Source organism: Mandrillus leucophaeus, unplaced genomic scaffold (assembly GCF_000951045.1).
Source record: "Mandrillus leucophaeus isolate KB7577 unplaced genomic scaffold, Mleu.le_1.0 Scaffold78, whole genome shotgun sequence".
Taxonomy (NCBI): Eukaryota; Metazoa; Chordata; class Mammalia; order Primates; family Cercopithecidae; genus Mandrillus; species Mandrillus leucophaeus.
The window spans coordinates 2,331,138-2,351,243 of record NW_012108474.1 but is presented as its reverse complement, the minus strand read 5'-3'; the positions used below and the strand labels follow the sequence as shown (position 1 = coordinate 2,351,243).

General features: G+C 61.9%; 3 protein-coding genes across 5 annotated transcripts in view; 1 reads left to right on the top strand and 2 right to left on the bottom strand.

Moving 5' to 3' along the window:
* Nucleotides 1–998: 998 nt before the first annotated feature.
* Nucleotides 999–7,489, top strand: NTHL1 (nth endonuclease III-like 1 (E. coli)). The gene is made up of 6 exons (XM_011967037.1): nucleotides 999–1,013; nucleotides 1,070–1,333; nucleotides 2,669–2,839; nucleotides 3,738–3,897; nucleotides 7,065–7,176; nucleotides 7,257–7,489. Exons 1-6 carry the CDS (start codon nucleotides 999–1,001, stop codon nucleotides 7,378–7,380), a joined length of 846 nt encoding a protein of 281 aa, XP_011822427.1. The 3' UTR covers nucleotides 7,381–7,489.
* Nucleotides 7,490–8,512: 1,023 nt separating this feature from the next.
* On the bottom strand, nucleotides 8,513–13,919 carry LOC105529747 (Na(+)/H(+) exchange regulatory cofactor NHE-RF2-like). 3 transcript variants are annotated; one of them, XM_011966966.1, is made up of 6 exons: nucleotides 13,754–13,919; nucleotides 11,056–11,235; nucleotides 10,678–10,831; nucleotides 10,561–10,604; nucleotides 9,960–10,022; nucleotides 8,513–9,719 (listed from the first exon to the last, which is right to left on the bottom strand). In XM_011966966.1, the coding sequence occupies exons 1-6, from the start codon at nucleotides 13,832–13,834 to the stop codon at nucleotides 9,561–9,563; spliced, it is 681 nt and encodes a 226-aa protein (XP_011822356.1). In that variant the 5' UTR covers nucleotides 13,835–13,919; the 3' UTR covers nucleotides 8,513–9,560. The 3 variants fall into 3 exon arrangements, with proteins under 3 accessions (XP_011822356.1, XP_011822358.1, XP_011822357.1); XM_011966968.1 differs by having other exon boundaries at nucleotides 8,513–9,686; XM_011966967.1 differs by having other exon boundaries at nucleotides 13,760–13,916.
* A 3,612-nt stretch (nucleotides 13,920–17,531) lies between these two features.
* The window catches only part of LOC105529793 (Na(+)/H(+) exchange regulatory cofactor NHE-RF2-like), a 4,716-nt gene continuing 2,141 nt past the window's right edge, over nucleotides 17,532–20,106 (bottom strand). Inside the window, exon 2 of the mRNA XM_011967036.1 lies at nucleotides 17,532–17,891. Within this exon, the coding sequence (XP_011822426.1) occupies nucleotides 17,532–17,891 (360 nt within the window). The remainder of the gene's footprint in view (nucleotides 17,892–20,106) is intronic.

Below are 20,106 nucleotides of genomic sequence, written 5' to 3'. Positions count from 1 at the left end.
AAAACGCTTCCCTTCCCACCAGCCTGCCCGGGACTCTCCACTCCAGGCTCTGTGGGTCCCATCCCCGCCCTCCTGCAATGAACTTGCTTCCCTCAGAGAGGCTGGGTGCCAAGAACACACCCAGCCAGAAGCCTGCTCCCTCAGCTCGAGGGTGCCTCTTAGGGAAAACAGGAAAGGGCATGGCAGTCATATTTATCCTGCAGCCGTTGAGGACCTGCTGAGGACCAAGCACTGCAGTGAGCAGTGAGGGTCACGACAGGGCCCCTGCGCTAGTCCCGCGGGGACTTCCACAGAATTGGCCAGAGGGGGATTCTGATAGGCACCCAGGGACCCCAGGGATAGTCCAGACGATGGCAGGAGGAACTGGTGCAGCTGGGAGCAGTTAGGCGGTGATGCCAGCCAGGGTGGCAGGAGCTTTGATGCCAAGATAGAGTTCGGAGTTTATTATGACAGCAAACGGAAGTCAATTAGGAGGTTTCGTTCGTTTGTTTGTTTTGAGACAGAGTCTCACTTTGTCGCCGAGGCTGGAGTGCAGTGGCGTGATCTCAGCTCACCGCAACCTCCGCCTCCCAGGCTCAAGCAGTTCTCCTGCCTCAGCCTCCCAAGTAGCTCAGACTATAGGCCTCCGCCACCGCAGCCGGCTAACTTTTGTATTTTTAGTAGAGATGGCGTTTCGCCATATTGGCCAGGCTGGTCTCGAACTCCTGACCTCAAGTGATCCACCCACCTCGGCCTCCCAAAGTGCTGGGATTACAAGCTTGGACCACCGCGCCCGGCCGGCCAGGAATTTTTAAAAGGGAGTGACACAACCCGATGTGGGTGTTAACAGATTGTCTCTGGCACAGTATAGAGGATGTATTGGGGGCACTATGGTATTGGCTGTTGCTAGAGTCCTCATGAGCTAACGTGGACCTTGTCAGGGTCGCTGGCATAAGGAGGGCCCACATATCCCAGAGGGCAGAGCGCCCCAAGTGTGTTAGATGATGGACAGTTGTAGCATGAACGAGGGAGGGGTAAGCTAGCAGGCGGGACGGCACCCCTACCCTCCCTTCACCTGTGGCCCCACCAGAGGGACTGGCTGGTGCTTTTTGCAGAAGCAAGGAAAAGCCACAGCCCCGTGAAGCGTCGGCGGAAAGCACAGAGACTGTGTGTGGCCTATGAGGGCTCGGACAGTGAGAAAGGTGTGAAGGCTGAGCCCCTCAAAGTGCCAGTCTGGGAGCCCCAGGACTGGCAGCAACAGCTGGTCAACATCCGTGCCATGAGAAGCAAAAAGGACGCACCTGTGGACCATCTGGGGGTCGAGCACTGCTATGACTCCAGTGCCCCTCCAAAGGTAGGCATGGGCCCCATCTGCCCGGGTGACCCCCGCTCTTAGCAAGATACTTGTTTTCTCTCTACCCGGTGGCTCTTGGCTGGCACCTTCCCCTGCAGACAGCACCTTGGGAGGATGTACACCCGGTGCCCCAGAGCACTGGGCAGTGTCGCCTGCATCACTGTAGCCACTCAGCAGGTCAGGACACCGGTGGCTTAGGGCCTCGTGCTAGAACTTCTGCCCAATGCAGGCGTGACCTGGGCTTTGTGTGATATTGGGGAGGAAGAGTTCCTTTTGCTTCACGGTCCCAGGGCCTGGAACCTTAGACCAAGCTGAGTTCTAATCCCTATTCTACTACCAGGTGACTTGGATACAGGCTTCTCTGAGCCTCAGTTTGCTTGTCTGTAAAATGGGTAGTGTGGGCCAGGCATAGTGATTCATGCCTGGAATCCCAGCACTTCAGGAGGCCGAGGCAGGTGGATCACCTGAGGTCAGGAGTTCGAGACCAGCCTGGCCAATGTGGCAAAACCCCGTCTCTACTAAAAATACAAAAATTAGCCGGGTATGGTGGCAGACGCCTATAATCCCAGCTACTTGGGAGGCTGAGGCAGGAGAATCGCTTGAACCCAGGGGTTGGAAGTTGCAGTGAGCCAAGATCACACCACTTCACTCCTGCTTGGGTGAAAGAGTAAGACTCCATCTCAAAAAAAAAAAATTGTTTTTAATGGGTAGTGTGATCATTCACAAAGCAATCAATAGTAGTGGCCAATGGCTGTTCAGTAGTGATGGGCCAGATATGATTGTTTTGGGGTTTTTTTTGAGACCAAGTTTTGCTCTTGTTGCCCAGGCTGGAGTGCAGTGGCGAAATCTCAGCTCACCACAACCTCCGCCTCCTGGGTTCAAGCGATTCTCCTGCCTCAGACTCCCGAGTACCTGGGATTACAAGTGCCCGCTACCACACCCAGCTAATTTTTGTATTTTTAGTAGAGACAGGGTTTCACCATGTTGGTCAGGCTGGTCTTAAACTCCTGACCTCAGGTGATCCGCCTGCCTTGGCCTCCCGAAGTGCTGGGATGACGGGCGCAAGCCACCGCGCCCGGCCACGTACGATTCTAAGCGCTGAGACAATTCATTTAAGCTTCACATTGCTCCAGTGAGTCGGGTACTATTTTTGTCGTGGTGTTGTAGGTGACCAAACACGCCCAAACCAGACCTCCCTACCCCATAGGGGGAGGCTGATGCCCCATATGTGGCCCAGGGTAACAAACGAGGGTACGTAGAGGGCGTGAGGGGAGCCTGGCCCAGGGAATCACCCAGGACCCGCTGCCACCCTGGTCCCTGTCACGGCACAAGCAGGTGCGCAGGTACCAGGTGCTGCTGTCACTGATGCTCTCCAGCCAGACCAAAGACCAGGTGACGGCGGGCGCCATGCAGCGACTGCGGGCGCAGGGCCTGACGGTGGACGGCATCCTGCAGACGGATGATGCCACGCTGGGCAAGCTCATCTACCCCGTCGGTTTCTGGAGGGTGAGCCCTGCCTGTGGTAACCGGGGCCGGGTGGCCTGAGAGAGACCTCGGAAGGCTGAGAGGGGTGGCGGCAGTGCAGGAGGTGAGGGTCAACCATCTCAGGCTCGGGGGTCCCCCTGGAGCCCCCATCCCAGGCCATGAGGTCCTGGGGCCTGACGCCCAGTCCCAGCAGCTCCTTGGCCTTCCTGTTCGCATCCTCCCTTCCTTCCTCTGCCTCCCTACCTCACCGCCTGCCCGCCCTTCCTCACCGCCAAGACTGCCTGCCCACCCGCCTTTCCCTTTTGTTTACTGCTAGCCTCCCCTGGGGTGTCACCCCTCCTGTCCAGAGCCCCTCACCCTCCAGGAGCCCTGGGGAGGCCTGCTCCCCAACCCCGCCGAGCACTGGATGGTGGTGGGCGGATCTGTTGAAAGCAGCTTAGTGGGTGGGGCCACTTCCCCTTGGCACCCGTGTGGGCCGCAGTTTCTCAGATGGGTTTTAAATAGCCCTCTCCACTCAGGCACAGGATGGGAACCACCCGGCAGGCCTAGCAGCTGGTGGGGAAGCCCCAGCTCCAGCCCTGCTTCCTGAAGGCGCAGGTGCAGCTAAGCCCCACTTCTGGGAGCGGCTGGCCTGCTTGGACTGGCCGGGGTGCTGGCAGGGAATGATGGGCCGGGGAACCCAAGACAGACCCTACACACGTGTCATTGGCCCACACGGGTGGGAGGAGGGGGTGAGGCCTGCCTTGGGCCTCCCTGCTGCCTCCACTTGTTCCTGCCTCCTGGAGGGCGGGGGCTGAGCTCGCACATGTCCTCAGCAGGTGCGGTTAGCTCTGGCCACCTGTGGGTCTCCCGGGGGCTGCGTCCTCCCCCGTCGGGCTGTGCCCCTGCCTCCAAGGCTGAACCCACCCCTGTCTTTCAGAGCAAGGTGAAATACATCAAGCAGACCAGCACCATCCTGCAGCAGCGCTATGGCGGGGACATCCCAGCCTCCGTGGCTGAGCTGGTGGCACTGCCGGGCGTTGGGCCCAAGATGGCACACCTGGCTATGGCTGTGGCCTGGGGCACTGTGTCAGGCATTGGTGAGTGGTGCACACCCCCAGGAGGACAGGACTGGCTCCGGCCCACTGGCTGCTCTGGGATTCCCCACATCCTTTTGACCTGTGACTCCACCCAGCCCATAGGGTCAGAAAGGTGCTCCCAGGGCTGAGCCAGGCCAGCCCCACTCAGAGACAGGCGCTGGGGCAGGAGCTCGCATGGGCTGGGCGCCTGCTCTGTGCGGGACTCTGAGAGAGGCCCCGGAGCTAGACTCCATCTGTGCTGTATTCAGGAGAGGTGTGGAGCAGGGAATTCCCCACTCGTGGGGTGGAAACACTGATGGTTGTGCAGGGCGCTGCTGGGGCCTGGCCTGGGCCCAGGACCCCTGGGAAGGCCCCCAAGGTCATCCTTCAGTTGAGAGCTGCAGGGCAAGGTGGGGTGAGCCAGGCCGAGAGGAGGAAGTGTGTTCCCAGCAGAAGGAACAGCATCTGCAAAACCGTGATTCGAGAGACAGGGCCAGGAGCAGTAAGTTCTGGAATGAGATGAGGGCAGAGCGGGGAGGTGAGGGCTGAGGAGGGAGGGGGAAGAGTGTCCCCTCAGCAGGCGGGGTGGGGAGGGAGGTGCTGGGGGGAGAAAGGGGAAGGGTGGGGAGGGAGGCGCTGCGGGGAGGGCCCCCCTAAATCCTTTTCCCAGGTCCTGGTGTTTCTTCCTGGCACCAGAGGCTTCTTGGCAGTTGGGTAAAGACAGACCCTTGGGTTTGGGGTGGGGTTGCCTCATCCTCGGCTTTGCCCAGAGAATTTGGGGCTCCTAAGGCCACACGCAGCCGGGCCCAGCCAGTCCAGAAACCAGGGCTTGGCCCTGCCCTCTGTGTGCCCCCATCCCAGGCCCCTGTGGGACTCTTGCAGGGGCCTGTGCTAGGGGGGGCCTTCCAGCACTTTCTGGTGGGCAAGAGGGCCATCAGGGGCTGAGGGCCACGGTTCTGAGCAGGGGGCCACCCGGTGAGGCTGAAGGGCTGCAGCAGCCCCAGAGAGCCAGAGCCAGGCCAGGTGCGCCAGGGCAGGGCCTCCTCCCCACCGAAGCTCCCAGCGCCACCACCTGCCAGCCTCTCAACGGACACTTGAGCTTATCTGGGCGGCTGTCCTCAGCTGCCCGTGTCCCTGGGGTGCTGCATCGTGGTTGGGCAGGGCTGTGGGGGAAGGTCCCTGCCCGCAGCCAGGCAGGGAACCGGCTTTGGGAGTAGCAGGCACAAGAGACAGGCATGCAGGAATACCTCCCTCTCCAGGTGTCTGTGGGCCTGACCACCTGCAAGGAGACCCCAGGGCTGCCTCCTGGGGGTTCCCAGAAAGAGAAACACTGTCAATTAAAATGTCAGAGCTGGCTGGGTACGAGGGCTCAAGCCTGTAATCCCAGCACTTTGGAAGGCTGAGGTGGGTGGATCACCAGAGGTCAAGAGTTTGAGATCAGCCTGGCCAACATGGTGAAACCTCGTCTGTACCAAAAATACAAAAATTAGCCGGGCGTGGCCAGGCACCGTGGCTCACGTGTGTAATCCCAGCACTTTGGAAGGCTGAGGCGGGCAGATCATGAGGTCAGGAGATTGAGACCATGGTGAAACCCCGTCTTTACTAAAAATACAATAAATTAGCCGGGCTCGGTGGTGGGCACCTGTAGTCCCAGCTACTTGGGAGGCTGAGGCAGGAGAATGGCGTGAACCCAGGAGGCGGAGCTTGCAGTGAACCAAGATGACGCCACTGCACTCCAGCCTGGGCGACAGAGCGAGACTCGGTCTCAAAAAAGAAAAAAAAAAAGATCAGCCGGGCGTGGTGGCAAGAGCCTGTAATTCCAGCTCCTCGGGAGGCTGAGGCAGGAGAACTGCTTGAAACCCAGAGACAAAAGTTGCAGTGAGCCAAGATCGCGCCACTGTCTTTATCCAGCCTGGGCGACAGAGCAAGACTCCCTCTGAAAAAAAAAAAAAAAGCCACAGCCATAGATTGCTGGCTGCAGTCTCAGCTCTGCACCTCCCAGCTGAGTGACTCTGGGCCAGGCACCTGGCTTCTCTAAGCTCTGGCCACAAAGTGGGTGAAGCAGTCCTCCTCATTCACTGTCCAGGTGGGCAGGAGGCCCATACATTGTGACGTGTCCTGACACAGCTTTGGGTATCCTAAGAAGCATGGCCACTTCCGTGTTACAGAGGAGGAAACTGAGGCTCAGAGCCCCAAGGATGTGGCCTCTCAGGCCTTGTGGTCTCCCTACACCCTCAGACACCTTTTTCCAGGCGGCAGCAAAGGAGCTGGTGCAGGACTTGGCTTTCTCTTTGGCAAACACTGAAGGAGCAGGCAGGGCTGGGGCTAGGGCCTTAGCTGGCAGGGGCCACCGGGTGGGAGAAGGGAGCCCGATGAGCAGGCACCTGGGGTGACCAGCTGAGGGGAGCAGGAGCCAGATCCCAGGTGGACAGCAGCTGCGGCCGGCCGGGCCAGGGTCCCACTCTGTTCCTGACCGCTGCAGTGGCAGGTGCTGGGTCTGCAGGCAGTGGCCTCATGCCGGCCTGCTGGGCAGAGTTGTTGCCACCCAGCCTGGTGCCCAGAGCCAGTGCTTATGCCAGGAGGGGCCTCAGGCCACAGGAGACAGACAGGGAAGCCTGGATGAGCCCTCCTGGGCCGGGGCCTCGTTCCCTGGGAGGCTGAGGGCTAAGAGGTGCTTCGGAGTCGGGATCCTGCCAGGCCTCACAAGGTCCTCGGGCATCTGTAGGACCTTGTGAGGACTTACTGAACTGGCCAGTCTCTCCGGTAGGGTCTGGCCCCCAGCAAGTGTTTGTCCAAGTGAGCTGTCGCTGTTATTGTGGGAAATAGAGCTCGAAGCAGAACCGAGTCATCCACCCCCAAGCCCTGCACGGAGCAGAGACCCTACCACCCCCACACCCATCTGGCACCAGGGTTGGTGGGAATGGGTCAGCCCAGAGCACAGCCCTCCCTCCCCGGCCAGGCTGGCTCAGGTGATGGGAGGGAGGCCTGCACCCCAACAGAGGGCTCAGCCCCTGCCCCAGCACCTCAGGGGCAGCCAAGATGGTCAGATGTAGGCTTGCAGCCAGGGCTTTGTGGTTCTAATCTCCAACTGGAGGGCCACGGCGGTGGTGGCAGACTCGCCTCTGGGCAGGGAGTGCATGGGCTGGGCGGGTGGAGTGTGCCCATTCACCCCACTTGCCTCTCCGCAGCAGTGGACACGCACGTGCACAGAATCGCCAACCGGCTGAGGTGGACCAAGAAGGCAACCAAGTCCCCAGAGGAGACCCGCGCCGCCCTGGAGGAGTGGCTGCCCAGGTATGAGTATGTGGGGGGCTTCCTGGCAGAGAAAAGCTCACCCTGCCCTCCCTCTGTCTGCACTGACCCAGCCCCCACCCCCACAGGGAGCTGTGGCACGAGATCAATGGACTCCTGGTGGGCTTTGGCCAGCAGACCTGTCTGCCTGTGCGCCCTCGCTGCCAGGCCTGCCTCAACCAAGCCCTGTGCCCAGCTGCCCAGGGTCTCTGATGGCCGAGCAGCTCCCGCCTCGGTGCTGCTGTGGCCACAGTCTGTGAAGTGGCTTTACACTTCAGGAAGCCACGCCTGTCGAATAAAGCTTTGGGCTGTTTGCAGATGGGATCTGGCTGATGTCTGTCCCTGAGGGGGCAGGGCGCCTGGGAATCACATACAAGTGTGTGTGCGTGCACACCCATGCTCGCGTGTCTGGAGCAGGGCTGCCTGGGAGGCCGGCTGGGGACGTGACAGTCTTTGCTCAGTACTCAGGGAGGAGAAGGGGGTGTGCATGAACCTGGGAGGGAGGAAGTGGGGAGAGCCAGCTGCAGCCAGCTGCTGGAAGTCCACTGGGGAAGCAGTCCGAGGCAGCTGGCTGAGGACCCTGGCCCCTCATGCTAGCCATCGCCGGCTCCCAGCTTCCCAGCCTGGACACCACCAGCTCCTGAACTTCAGTGACCTCAAAGCGCAGCCTCTGCCCAGTCCCACCCCCCGTTACAGAGCTACCCGCCCTTGAAAGGAAGGGGGTGTGCATGAACCTGGGAGGGAGGAAGTGGGGAGAGCCAGCTGCAGCCGGCTGCTGGAAGTCCACTGGGGAAGCAGTCCGAGGCAGCTGGCTGAGGACCCTGGCCCCTCATGCTAGCCATCACCGGCTCCCAGCTTCCCAGCCTGGACACCACCAGCTCCTGAACTTCAGTGACCTCAAAGCGCAGCCTCTGCCCAGTCCCACCCCCCGTTACAGAGCTACCCGCCCTTGAAAGGGACATTGGGGACCCAGGCAGGGTGCCATAGGCTACAAGGCTTGACCTGTGATTGCTAGAGGTTGCAAGTTGAATTGGGCAAAGGGTGGCCCGTGGGGGTGTTGTGTGAAGCCAGATGGCTTCACAGGGAAGATGAAGGTGGGAGGCTGAGTCTGCCGAATAGAGAGATGGTCCTGGGCCCAGGATGTGCCACACAGCAGGGGGCCCCATGGGGTCCGGTGGGGGAGAGGGAGCAGGGCTGGGAGCAGATGGATGCAGGGCAGGGGCTCAGGAACGAGACCCAGTTTCCAGCTGCTGAGACTCAGGCAGGGGGCTCCCTGGAACAGCCTCATCCCTCTATTCCCCTCACCCCGTGGGGAGGAGGCTCAGAAAAGACAGAGGCGTGTGGGTCCCAGGCAGGGCCTGTTTATTCTGAGCGCGCGCATGCGCTATGGCTTAACGAGGCAACAGCGGTGCCGGTCGATCAGTGGTCGGCTCAGGGGTGCGGGGCCCGGGAGGGAAGAGCAAAGTCAACAGGGTGTCCACGGGGGAGCCTGCCAGGCAGGGCTGAGCCAGAGGCCAGGAGTCCCTGGGTGCTGCTCTCACACACCTATGTTCCCCAGGCCTGGGAGCTGCCGTGCGGAATGAGGGGCCTGTCCAGAGGCCACCCTCCTCGGGGACATGGGGCCTCCATCCTCGGGCCCCTCGGAGAACCCAGGCCCTACACTTCAGACCCCCAGCAGGGCACAGGCGCACAGGGTAGCTGGGTGGGGAGCAGGGCCTGGCCTAGGGACCCCCCACACCAGGGCGGGTTGGGGAGGGGCAGCTCCTACGGCCACATCAGGCCTCCCTGGCCTTACCCGAGGTCCCCACAAACAGGCTGGGCGCCCCAGCTCGGCCACTGGGAAGTCCCAGGGACTCCCACTCGGGACGGCTGCTGCTGAGGGGAGGGGGCGGGGAGGAAATGGTTTGCAGAGAAAGGTTTGTTTTATTGCAATTATTTAGAGCGTGTCCCAAGGGGGAGGGGAAGTCGGGGGGGGGGGGGCTCTGGTATTAAGTGGAAACATGTGTGGAGCTGGAGATCTTTTTGGAAAAAAGCAAAAACACAAATTCCTTTCAGTCAGCAGGCCCCGGCAGAGCAGCAAAGGCCCTCACCCCGTGCTGCCGCCGCTCTGTCTCTCTCTCGCTCGCTCTCTCTCTCGCTCGCTCTCTCTCGCTCTGTGTCTCTGTCTCTGCCTCTCTCTCACATCTCTGGGTCTCTCTCCCCACATCCTGCTGCCACAGGCCCCCAGTACCTGGCAGGCAGGGGCAGGACGGGGGCTCACGGGGCTGGGGCTGATTTCTGGGCAGTGGCAGGACCACCCTCCAGTCCACTGAGGCTTGGGGAGCTCGGGGCAGGCTGAGGCCCAAGGTCCGTGCAGGAGGGGTCCCAGGGCCCCGAGACAGGCAGGAAGGGGCTCAGAAGTTGCTGAAGATTTCGCGCTTCCTGTTCCAGTCCATCTGCGGCGCGCGCTTGTTGACTCGCGTGGCTCGAGCCTTCTCCTTGGCCTCGGCCGCTGTGGGGCTCAGGTGGAGGCCGCTCTCCTGGAAGGGGTCTCGCTTCCAGGCACCGCCATCCTGGGGTGAGCACGGTGGGTGGGGTGTCTGGAGTGAGCCCTAGGCCCTCACCCCAGACGGGGGCCCCTCCCAGGGAACAACCAACACAGGTTGCCTGCTGGGGCTGGGGCTGGGGTAGGGGCTCATGAGGGCTTCCTGAGCAGAGGCCCCACTGCCAGGGCTGACATCTCCACAGACGCCCACCCCAAGGCCTCTGGCAGCCCCATGTGTGAGCTCAGGAGTGGAGGAGGACATCCATACCTCAGTGTCCTTGTCAGAACCAGGAAGGTCACTTCGGGACGAGCACGCAGAGCCACCATTGAGCTGGGAAACCAAGGGCAGGTTGCGGCTTCACAGACAGACACAACACCCGCACAAGCACACACGTGCACAGATGCACACGCCCCACCAGTGTGTGCTCCTCCACTCGGCAGGGGGCCCCGGGCATCTGGTGGACTCTAGATGCGGTGAGGCAGGCACCGGGCGCCCGGCAGTGACAGGCAGGTGGCCTGGCCGGCTCATGGTGCAGAGGGGGTTTGGGTGCAGGAATGGCCGGCGTGAGCAACGCCTGGGGTGAGGCTACCACCAGCTCCCTGAGGAGGCAGAGACTGGAAGGCAACTCCCTACCAGGTGGTGCTCAGGAGGGGACGGAAGGCAGCAGCCCCAACCCCAGGCACCCCATGTGGCTTGTGTGTGGCACTGATCCAGGACGAAAACCACAGGGGCATTAAAGGGAGGTGATGGCCAGAATCGGGTGTCACTACCACACCCCGAGGAAAGGGATCTCCAGGGAGAAGGGGGCCTGTCGGGCCTGGGTACCCCCAGAAGCACTTTGTGTCTCATGGGCACCCCACCCTCTTACCTGGACAGGGCTGGTTCCGTTGGTCACGGGTGATGGCAGAGGACCTGTAGGGACAGCGTGTCAGTGTCTACTCGGCCACCACACCGCACCCACCCTGTGCCCCGGGCCGTGGCCCACCTTCCACATGCTCCTCGGTGGGTGTGACCCGAAGCCGCTTGAAGTGCTCATCTGTCTCGGGGTCCACCACCAGCAGCCGGGCCTCATCCTCCCGTGCCTTGATGCTGGCCACCACCTCAGCGTGGCGCAGCCCCTCCACATTCTGCCCGTTCACCTGCCGCCACCAGCACGCATCAGCCCCGCCGTGGGCCCAGACAGCCCCCAATGCCGCGTGGCCAGGTGTGGCATCAAATATTCATCACAGCCACCGCCCGCCGAGGCAGCAGGAGGCGCACCAGCTCAGGTTCCCAGTGTCTCCCTCCTCCCTGCAAGGACCCAGGGCCCCAGTGTGGACAGGCATGGGGCCCCCAGCACCCTGCAGCCCTGGTGGGCCGGTACCTCAATAAGCCGGTCCTGGGCGCGGAGGCCAGAGCGGGCGGCAGGTGAGCCCAGGTCCACCGAGCGGATGTACTGGCCGGGCCGGGACTTGTCACTGTGCAGGTTGAACCCATAGCCCTGAGGTCCCTTTCGCAGGTGGCAGAGCCGAGGCCGCAGCTCCCTCAGGGGCCCACTGACATCCTGCAGGCCCAAGGGACAGGGTCAGTCCCTGGCTCCAGCCTCCCACCCCCAGAGGCCACTCCCTGGTGGTGCCACTGCTGCCCAGACTCGGTACCATGCCACCCACGGGCAGGCCCAGGTCTCAGTGGCAAACACTCCGGGCACCCAGGCTGCCTGTGACAGAGCTTTAGTTGTGGGAACTTGGGCAAAGCCAGTTTTCAAACCCAGAAGCCTCCCGGATGGGCCCAGCCGCCTTCCTGGGTTGCTGGGATAATTCCCTGGGCTGGAGGCCAGCGCGGCACACAGGCGGGGTGGGAGAGAGCACCAGGTGGGAAGAACTGTCACTGTCGGCCTCCTGGGGCAGTTGTCCCTGAGGGCCCTGCCCGTGCGTCCCCCTGCCCCGGGCTCTTCTCCAGAGCGTGGGGCAGGCGCTCCTAGGCCAGCAGTTTTGTTTTCTCTCCAGAGGCCTCCGTGAGGCTGGCTGCGGTGGCGGCTCTGTTTGCTTTCACATTCCGGGAAAACGAGCCGCACCACCCCCGCGGGCCCAGCACGCAGAGGCTGGGGCAGGAGCTTAGAGTGGACAGGGCACAGAGGGCCTCCTGGGGCCCGGAAGGACCCCCCCGCTACCATCCCAGGCCCTGCCCCATGTTACCTCTGGCATCCTGCAGTGGGGGTCTGGGCCAGGGGACCATGCAGGCAGGGCCAGGCCCAGTGACCACCCCCCAGCCAGGGGCCAGGCCAGGGTGCCGCGGCGGTGGCCAGTGACTGCCCGTGCTCAGTTAAACATGGCGGTGGCCACAACAGGCAAGGGGGCAGCTCAGGTTTCCAGGGAGTGCCAGGCTTGAGGGCGTGTGCAGGGGAGAGCGTGTAGGCGGGGTGGGGGGCTGCCAGGGCCCCTCCCTCACCTCCTACCTCCCTGTGTGTCCCTGAGGGACCACAGGCCAGGCCAGGGCTGGGGCGGCATGGCAAGAGGGGCACTCAGACCTCAGGAGGGCAGGTCTCCAGGCCTTAGACACCCCCGACCCCTCCAGCCACCCACCTTCAAGCTCACGCCAAACCCCAATGGACCAGAAACAGCCATGTCAGTGGCGGGGGCCGCCCTGCCAAGGGAGCAAGGGGGTCCTTCTCCACAGGGCTAGTGCCCTGTCCCCTGGGCTCGGGACCTGCCCTTGGTCTGGAATACCCTTCTCCTGTCCAGCCCGCCAGATGCCTCGTCAGGAGCCTCCTGCCCACCCTCTGAGCCCTCTCTGCATGGCCACAACCCAGGCCCTATCACACCAGAAACTCCAGGGACAAGGCTGTGGCTCCTTGGCCCTGCAGGGGCTCAGCTGGGCCACATGGGCTGAATTGGAGGGTACAAGACCCCCAAAATCTCCAGGGCCCCACCACATAGACCCACCCCTCTCCCAGACACACCTGGTGGCACAGGCATGGGGCTTTGAGGCTGACCCTGACACCTGCCCACCGAGCTGCCCCTCAGGGATGCAGTGAGAGCAGTGCTGAGGCTGGCCTGGGAGGGAGGGAAGGTGTGGGGACAGGGGCCCATTCAGGAGGGGAGGTGGAGCACAGCCCCCAGGCTGGCCTGGGACTGAGGGAAGGCGTGGGGACAGGGGCCCATTTCGGGGGGGAGGTGGAGCACAGCCCCCAGGCTGGCCTGGGACTGAGGGAAGGCGTGGGGACAGGAGCCCAGTTCGGGGGGGAGGTGGGAGCATGACATGGGCCCAGGCGGTAAAGACACGTCACACGGTCACAGACACAAGACGTCCAAACACACCTGCAAACAAGCATAGCCACCCACACATGCGGCCAGCCCCACAGTACTGGCCCGGCAGGCCTTCCCACGCCTGCACAGCGGCCTACAGGGCAGGGTTTCTCAGGGCACCAGACAGGAAGCAGGATCTGGTGGGTGTCTGGGGCCCTGAGGCCAGGCCAAGGCCCCCTCAGTGTTCTCAGGGTCATTCTGGCCACCCCTCTGCCTCTGTCCAGAAGCAGCCGTCTTTCACTCTACACGGCAAGAAGTTCTGCCTATCATCAAACCCCTCATTGTCAGCAGGGTCACGGAGGCGCCAGGCACAGCACTAAACCCTCAGGTGGTGGAAGGGCTGCAATGGAGGGGCCACGGTGGGCTGCTGGCAGCACATGGGGCGGAGCATGGGGGCCCAGAGAGCTGAGGAGCTCGGGCGGGGTTCATAGCTCACATTCCTCCTCCCTGCCCTGGCTCAGCACACACTTCCTGCCGCCTTCTGCCAGGCCCTCTGGCTCCCACGGGCTCCAGGCTCCCTCCCCGCCAGTGGCCAGCACAGAGCTGGACCATCCCTGGTCCCCCAGCCATGCCTGTGTCCGGACAAAGAGGCTAGCATGGGGGTACACTGGGCGCCCCCCCAGATGGTGACGCACCAGCCCTGGCAGAGAAAGGCCTTCATTGTTGCTCAGGGACCAGCCTGCTTACATCAAGTTCCCGGAGTCCCTTCCTCCCACCCCGGGAGGCTGAGCGGCTGCTGGTTCCTCCTAGCCCTCCCTTCCTCCCACCCCACCTGACCTGTACCAGCCCCTGGGGTGGGCTCCGTGGAGGGGCTCCTGGAGCCTGGGCAGGTGGCGTGGCACTCCCGGAGCGCGCCATGGCAGCGGTACAGCGGCAGTGAGTGGCAGGCGTCCGGCCGGGGTGGCCTGAACTCTCTGGCTGACCCAAGCTGTCACCCCACTTATCTACCTCCCTCTGCGGCCCCGGCTCCCCGGGGATGGGTGGAGACGCGGGGGCTGAGTCACTCTGGGGAGCAGGGTGATGATTGAGCCCACTCCCCTGCGAAGGCTCCAGCCCGGCGCCCCCCACCCAGCTAGGTTTCCGTCCCAAGAAAGGAAGGAAGGAAGCTGCTGGAAGGCCCTGCCCTGCCCCAGGACCCAGGGCTGGGGGGACAGGGAGGAGTCCCGGCCCCAGAACACAGGACAGTCCTGCTGAGGTTCCAGAGGAACAAGAGCCATAGGAGCCCGGAAGCCCCCACAGGCACCGCGCCCTAACCACACAGCCGCCTCCCGCAGATCTGTCACCCCTCACCTGCTGTTAGCCCCCAAGGCCCTCCAGACGGAGGTGGAGACTGGGCTAGGGGCAGGGGGCAGAGGGCTCAGGGTCTGCCACCACCTCTAGGGCCTGGCACCGCTGGCCACCCGTCTCTGTTTGGGGGCCGTCCCCTGTCATCACTACTAGGATCAGCTGCACCGCAGCTGTGGCCACCCCCAGCCTGCTGTGGCCCAGGGCTGAGTCATCACTAACTAGGCCTTCATGACCCCCAAAAGGAGTGGCCAACCACATCAGTGTCCTCCCCTGCCCACCTCCCCTATCCCCAGCCAGGACAGAGGACACAGAACCACCCTTAGCTCCCAGGGGGCACCCAGAGTTGAGCCCTCTCCATCCTGCACCAAAGCCAAGCTACATACCCTCCCAGGGCTCTGCCTCTCTGCCACCACCGCCCCCACTGGAGCCATCCCTGCAAGGTAAGCTTTGCCCTCCTAGGCTCCCTGAGCATCTCAGGCACACCCTGAACCCAGGCTGAGCAGGGCAGGATCTGAACCTGCTCTGCGGAGGTCCGGTGAGCCCCAATTCTTCCTGTCCACGCTGGGAGCTCAGGTGAACAAACCTCAGGGCTCGAGCCAGGCACGGTGGCTCACGCTTGTCACCCCAGCACTTTGGGAGGCTGAGGCAGGCAGATTACTTGAGCCCAAGAGTTCCAGACCAGCCTGGCCAACATGGCAAAACCCTGTCTTTACTAAAAACACAAAAATTAGCCAGGTATGGTGGTATACGCCTGTAATCCCAGCTACTCGGGAGGCTGAGGCACAAGAATTGCTTGAATCTAGGAGAAGGAGATTGCAGTGAGCCAAGACCACACCACAGCACTCCAGCCTGGGCGACAGAGTGAAACTCCGTCTCAAAAAAAAAAAGAAAAGAAAGAAAGAAAGAAATTAAACCTTAGCTCTCAGGGGCCAGGTACAGTGGCTCACGCCTGTAATCCCAGAACTTTAGGAGGCGGAGGAGGGCAGATCACCTGAAATCAGGAGTTCGAGACCAGCCTGAGCAACATGGTGAAACCCCATCTCTACTAAAAACACAAAAATTAGCAGGGTGTGGTGGCGTGTGCCTGTAATCCCAGCACTGGGCAGGGTGAGGCAGGAGAATCGCTTGAACCCAGACGGCAGAGGTTGTAGTGAGCCAAGAAAAAAAAAGAAAAAGGGCCGGGCGCGGTGGCTCAAGCCTGTAATCCCAGCACTTTGGGAGGCCGAGACGGGTGGATCACGAGGTCAGGAGATCGAGACCATCCTGGCTAACACGGTGAAACCCCGTCTCTACTAAAAATACAAAAAATTAGCCGGGCATGGTGGCGGGCACCTGTAGTCCCAGCTACTCGGGAGGCTGAGGCAGGAGAATGGTGTGGACCCAGGAGGTGGAGCTTACAGTGAGCTGAGATCTGGCCACTGCACCCCAGTCTGGGCTACAGAGCGAGACTCCATCTCAAAAAAAAAAAAAAAAGAAAAAAGAAAAGAAAAAGAAACCTCAGGTCTCGATGCCAGAAGAGAGAAGGGGAGACCCTGCTCCTTGGGTGTCCCCTGACCTCCTGGAGCCCCTGTCCCCAGCCAGACTCATGCACAAAGGGACCTGCCACTCAGGCCACCCTTTGTTCCTCTAAAAATATACCCAGAGGAAGCTCCTCCTAGGGCTTCCTGCAGCCCCCAGAGCCTGAAATAGCAGACGGGGGAAGGTCCCACCCAAGGCAAGGTGCCTCGGCCACCGCACCCTCCAGATAAAGTCCGAGGGCCAGATTTTTCCACAGGAAGGTGAACCATGCATTTGTGTCCAAATCAATGGACAAACGCCTGAGGTAGAGGGGGAGCTTCCTCCTGGGGGAGGGAGGGTGCCTGGGAAAGAGGGAGGCCCCAACCCTCAACCTGGAGATAGGGGCCTGGGACCAGCCCACTCCCCTGCAAGGCCAGCCCCCCAACCAGCCGTGGGCTGGGCACCTTGGCCCTGAGCACGGCCATGGCCTGCCCTCAAGCCCCAGGAACAAAACGGGTCCCACAGGTCCCATGGCCAGGCCTGTGCCCCCTCCCCACAGGGAATGCCGTCTCCCTGCCAAGACATCCCCCCGCCGGGCTCAGCTCCCAGGCGCAGCCGGCTCCAGGAGTGATACTTGGGAAAGGGAGAAAGTGAATGTATAGATCCCCTGCACCCTCAGAAACTCCAGATCCCACACCTCTGCCTCAGGCACGGTTCTCACAGTGGGGTCTGGCCAACCCCTGGACTCAAATCCCCTGAAGGGATTTATTTCTTTTCTTTTCTTCTTTCTTTTTTTTTTTTGAGACAGTCTCGCTCTGTCGCCCAGGCTGGAGTGCAGTGGCAGGATCTCGGCTCACTGAAACTGCTGCCTGCCGAGCTCAAGCCATTCTCCTGCCTCAGCCTCCCGAGTAGCTGGGACTACAGTTGCCCGCCACCAAGCCCAGCTGATTTTTGTAGTTTAAGTAGAGACAGGTTTCACCACATTAGTCAAGCTGGTCTCGAAACTCCTGACCTCAGGTGATCCGCCTGCCTCAACCTCCCAAAGTGCTGGGATTACAGGTGTGAGTCACCTTGCCCAACCAGGGATGTCTTTGAAAATGAAAAAAAAGGTAGGAGAGCATGGAGACAATGCCATCAGGGCCTCCAGGAAGACAGGACAGACAGTTTCAGGCTGTTCCTCCTAGCCCTCAAGGCCTGCCAGGTGGCCCCTCCCAGCGGCCACCTAGCAGGAGGTGGAGCAGGCGGCCCCTGTACTTTTCTGGGTCTCCTGGCTGGGAGCAGGGGCAGGGGAAGGAGGAAGTGCTACCCAGCAGGAGCCCATAAGGAACAGCAGACAGGGTCCCCGGGCCCTCCCTTATATCTAGGGGAGGAGTGGGCTCACCTTGGAGCTGCCTGGACCCCCCAACTCCACTCCCATGCTCCCAGCCCCACCCACACCAGGCCTGGCAGAGTGGCCTCCTAGGCTTCCCCAACCTGCAGAGGCGGCCAGCCCTCTCCCAGGCCTTCCCAGCACACAGGCTCCTTGAAGAGAGACGAGGACAGAGCCACGGATGACACCCAACACAGGCACGGAGCTGGGCACACGCAGACCTAGAATGTCTATTCCCAGGGCTCCTCAGCCATGAGGCTGGGGGCTGGGGAGGCGGCAGTTTGTCAGAGTAACCCCTCGATAGGGCAAGGGGCTCTGGAGCGTCCTGGAGAAGAGGAACAAACTAGGCTGCCCTGACCCTACCCAGTTTAAAACACAGGCTGAGGGTAGAAAGAGTGGCCCCTAGTAGCCAACAGGATGGTCCCTGGGGCAGAAAAGGGGCCCCAAAAGGCAGAAGAGACCAAGACTTCTGGAGATGATCAGAGGCAAAGATGGTCGTCGAAAGCCAAGAGAGCCTCTGGGAGAGGCGAGGGTGGTCCCTGCGGGCCGAGCCCGCCATACCTTCTTGCCAGCGTCGGAGCTGCAGCCACCCATGTGTGCCCAGTCTGGCTTTGGCTCCCAGGGGTCGTGGGCGGGCGGGAGCCCTCGCTGGGCCATCTCCTCAGTGCAGGTCAGCTGCCGCCGGCGGAGCTCCTCATCTGTCTCCTGGTCCACCACCAGCAACCGGGTCTGCCCCTCCACAGCCTTGATCCTCTGCACCACCTGGGGCGAATGGGTGACAGGAGCGGGTCAGTGGCCCGCATTCCGGGCAGCACATGGGCAATGGCACCACTCTGGGCTGGCCCGGGCATGCAGGCGGGCAGCTGGTCTGCATGGGCGGGTGGCCGCACCGAGAGGCCTGCCGGCCCCGCCCCCCACCCCCAGACTCCAGAGGCTCCCTCCCTCTGCACCCGGGCTCTGGACACTGAGGTCCAGGCTGCGAGGGCTTCAGGGTCCTCCCAGAGCCTTGCCCTTAGCCCAGGGTCTTCTCCAGGCAGGGCTGGGAAGGGGCTGTAGAGTAGGGCAGCTGGGTAAGTCCCATCTGGAAGGAACAAAGACAGTGCACAGTAGAGCTTCAGGTCTTCAGTCTGCCCATTAGTGTGTGCACGTGCATCCATCTGTTTCAAAGTCTGTGTCTGCGTCCAGGTTTGAAGGAGAGGGGTGTCTCCCCGGGCCCCAGTTTGGGTGTGTCCGTGCCCATTCCTGTCATTCTCTGCCATGGGAGTCTAAACCCCTGACCCCAGGCCTTATGTCCACCTCCAGGCCATGACCATGCGCCCATTCCCGCTGGACCTGTGAGGAGCGGAATGGCTGGACTCCTGGCTCGGGTACGCACACACAGCCAGGGAAGCAACATTCAGGTACAGCCGGCAAGGGGGAGGGGCAGTGAACAGCTATGGCATGGTGGCTGTCCGCGTGGGGGTGCAGGTGCCTGTGAAGTGTCTGGACCATGCAGGGGGCCGGCGTGCACCCGCAGAGAGAAAGCAGTGCCAGCAGTGCCCATTGGGAAGTGGGCGGGAAGACGGGCAGCCCTACTCCCACCTGCGGCCTGGGGGAGGGTGGACAGGGCTCCCCACCAGCCGCCGGGCTCAGCAGGGGTGGTGAACAGATAGGAGGGACTGAGCCAGGCCCATCTGTCCCCTGGCCCTCCTCTCTCCCCATGACCCAGAGTGAGACAACAGGAACCGAGTGCCCAGCTGCTTCTTGACTATGTGTCCCAAACAAATCACCCTAAATCTCTGGCATCAGTTTCCTCAACTGTCAAATAGGGCAGTAACTGTGCCTCTTGCCCTCCTGGGGCAGTGGGGAGAGTCCACCATGGTCTGTGTGTCCAGTCCTCAGAGACCAGCACCCCAGGGCCTTGGATAAGCAAGTGTTCCCTGGGCAAGGGCGGCAACGACTATCAAACAGCAGCCAGGCCCCAGCCCTGCCAGCCCTACCCTCAATCCCTCAGGTCCAGGCCACTGGCCTGATCCCCACCTTCTTCAGCAAACAACCCTACACAGCAGACACTCTGGGTGGAAAGCATGGGGCTGGCCGACGGAGGGACAGACAAGGCACCAGGTGAACAGGAGACCAACTCCAGGCCCAGCTGAACCAACTGCTAATCTTGAGGTTCCAGGACCAGCCATGTAGGCAGGTTATGGATTCGCCAGTGCTGTGAGGGACAGGGGACCTGGAGGACAAGGGGTGTGTGGACACTGGACCCCCACCAGGGTGTGGAGGAAGCCCCTGGCCTGTGGGAGACAGACATACCTCAGGGGTCAGAACCCACAGAGAAAAGGCTCTGTTCTCCTTAGCCAGGAGGCAGGTGGCTTTGGCAAGTAACCCCAGCCGGGCTAAGCAGCCTCTGAGGAGGGGTAGTGCCTTTGGAGCTAAGGAATGTGGTTGCCACCAATGGCCAACTCAACCCGGTCCCAGGCATACGGGCTGGGACACACTAGAGAACAGACACAGACTTACCAGCCTGCAGACACACCGTGATGAGTACGGTAACCAGGTGTGCACACACACAGAGCTCAGCTCTCACATGCCCAGGAGTCCAGACCTGTACACACACACACACACGCAGACCTGTATACTCACACACACTCCAGCACACACACAACTGCAGACACACTGATGCCCTTACTGCAACCCCTCCTGGGTACACACAGGCAGGCGCGTGCACACTTGGCTGACCCCAGAGGGACCTGCACACACACGCCCAGCTGTGTTCACACGCACACGTGTACACACACCTACGCAAAAGCACCCAGGTCTCCACCTTTCTGGAGGGGCCCCAGGCTGCCCAACACCCTCCTTCATGGCACACTGAGGCCAAAACGCGACCAAAGAGCGAGGCCAACGGCCAGGAGCCGCAGTGCGGGCCCCTCCCTGCCAGGATGCCCCCCCACCCCTGTGCAGGGCTGAGCTTCCTGCCCGGGGACTCGGAAGG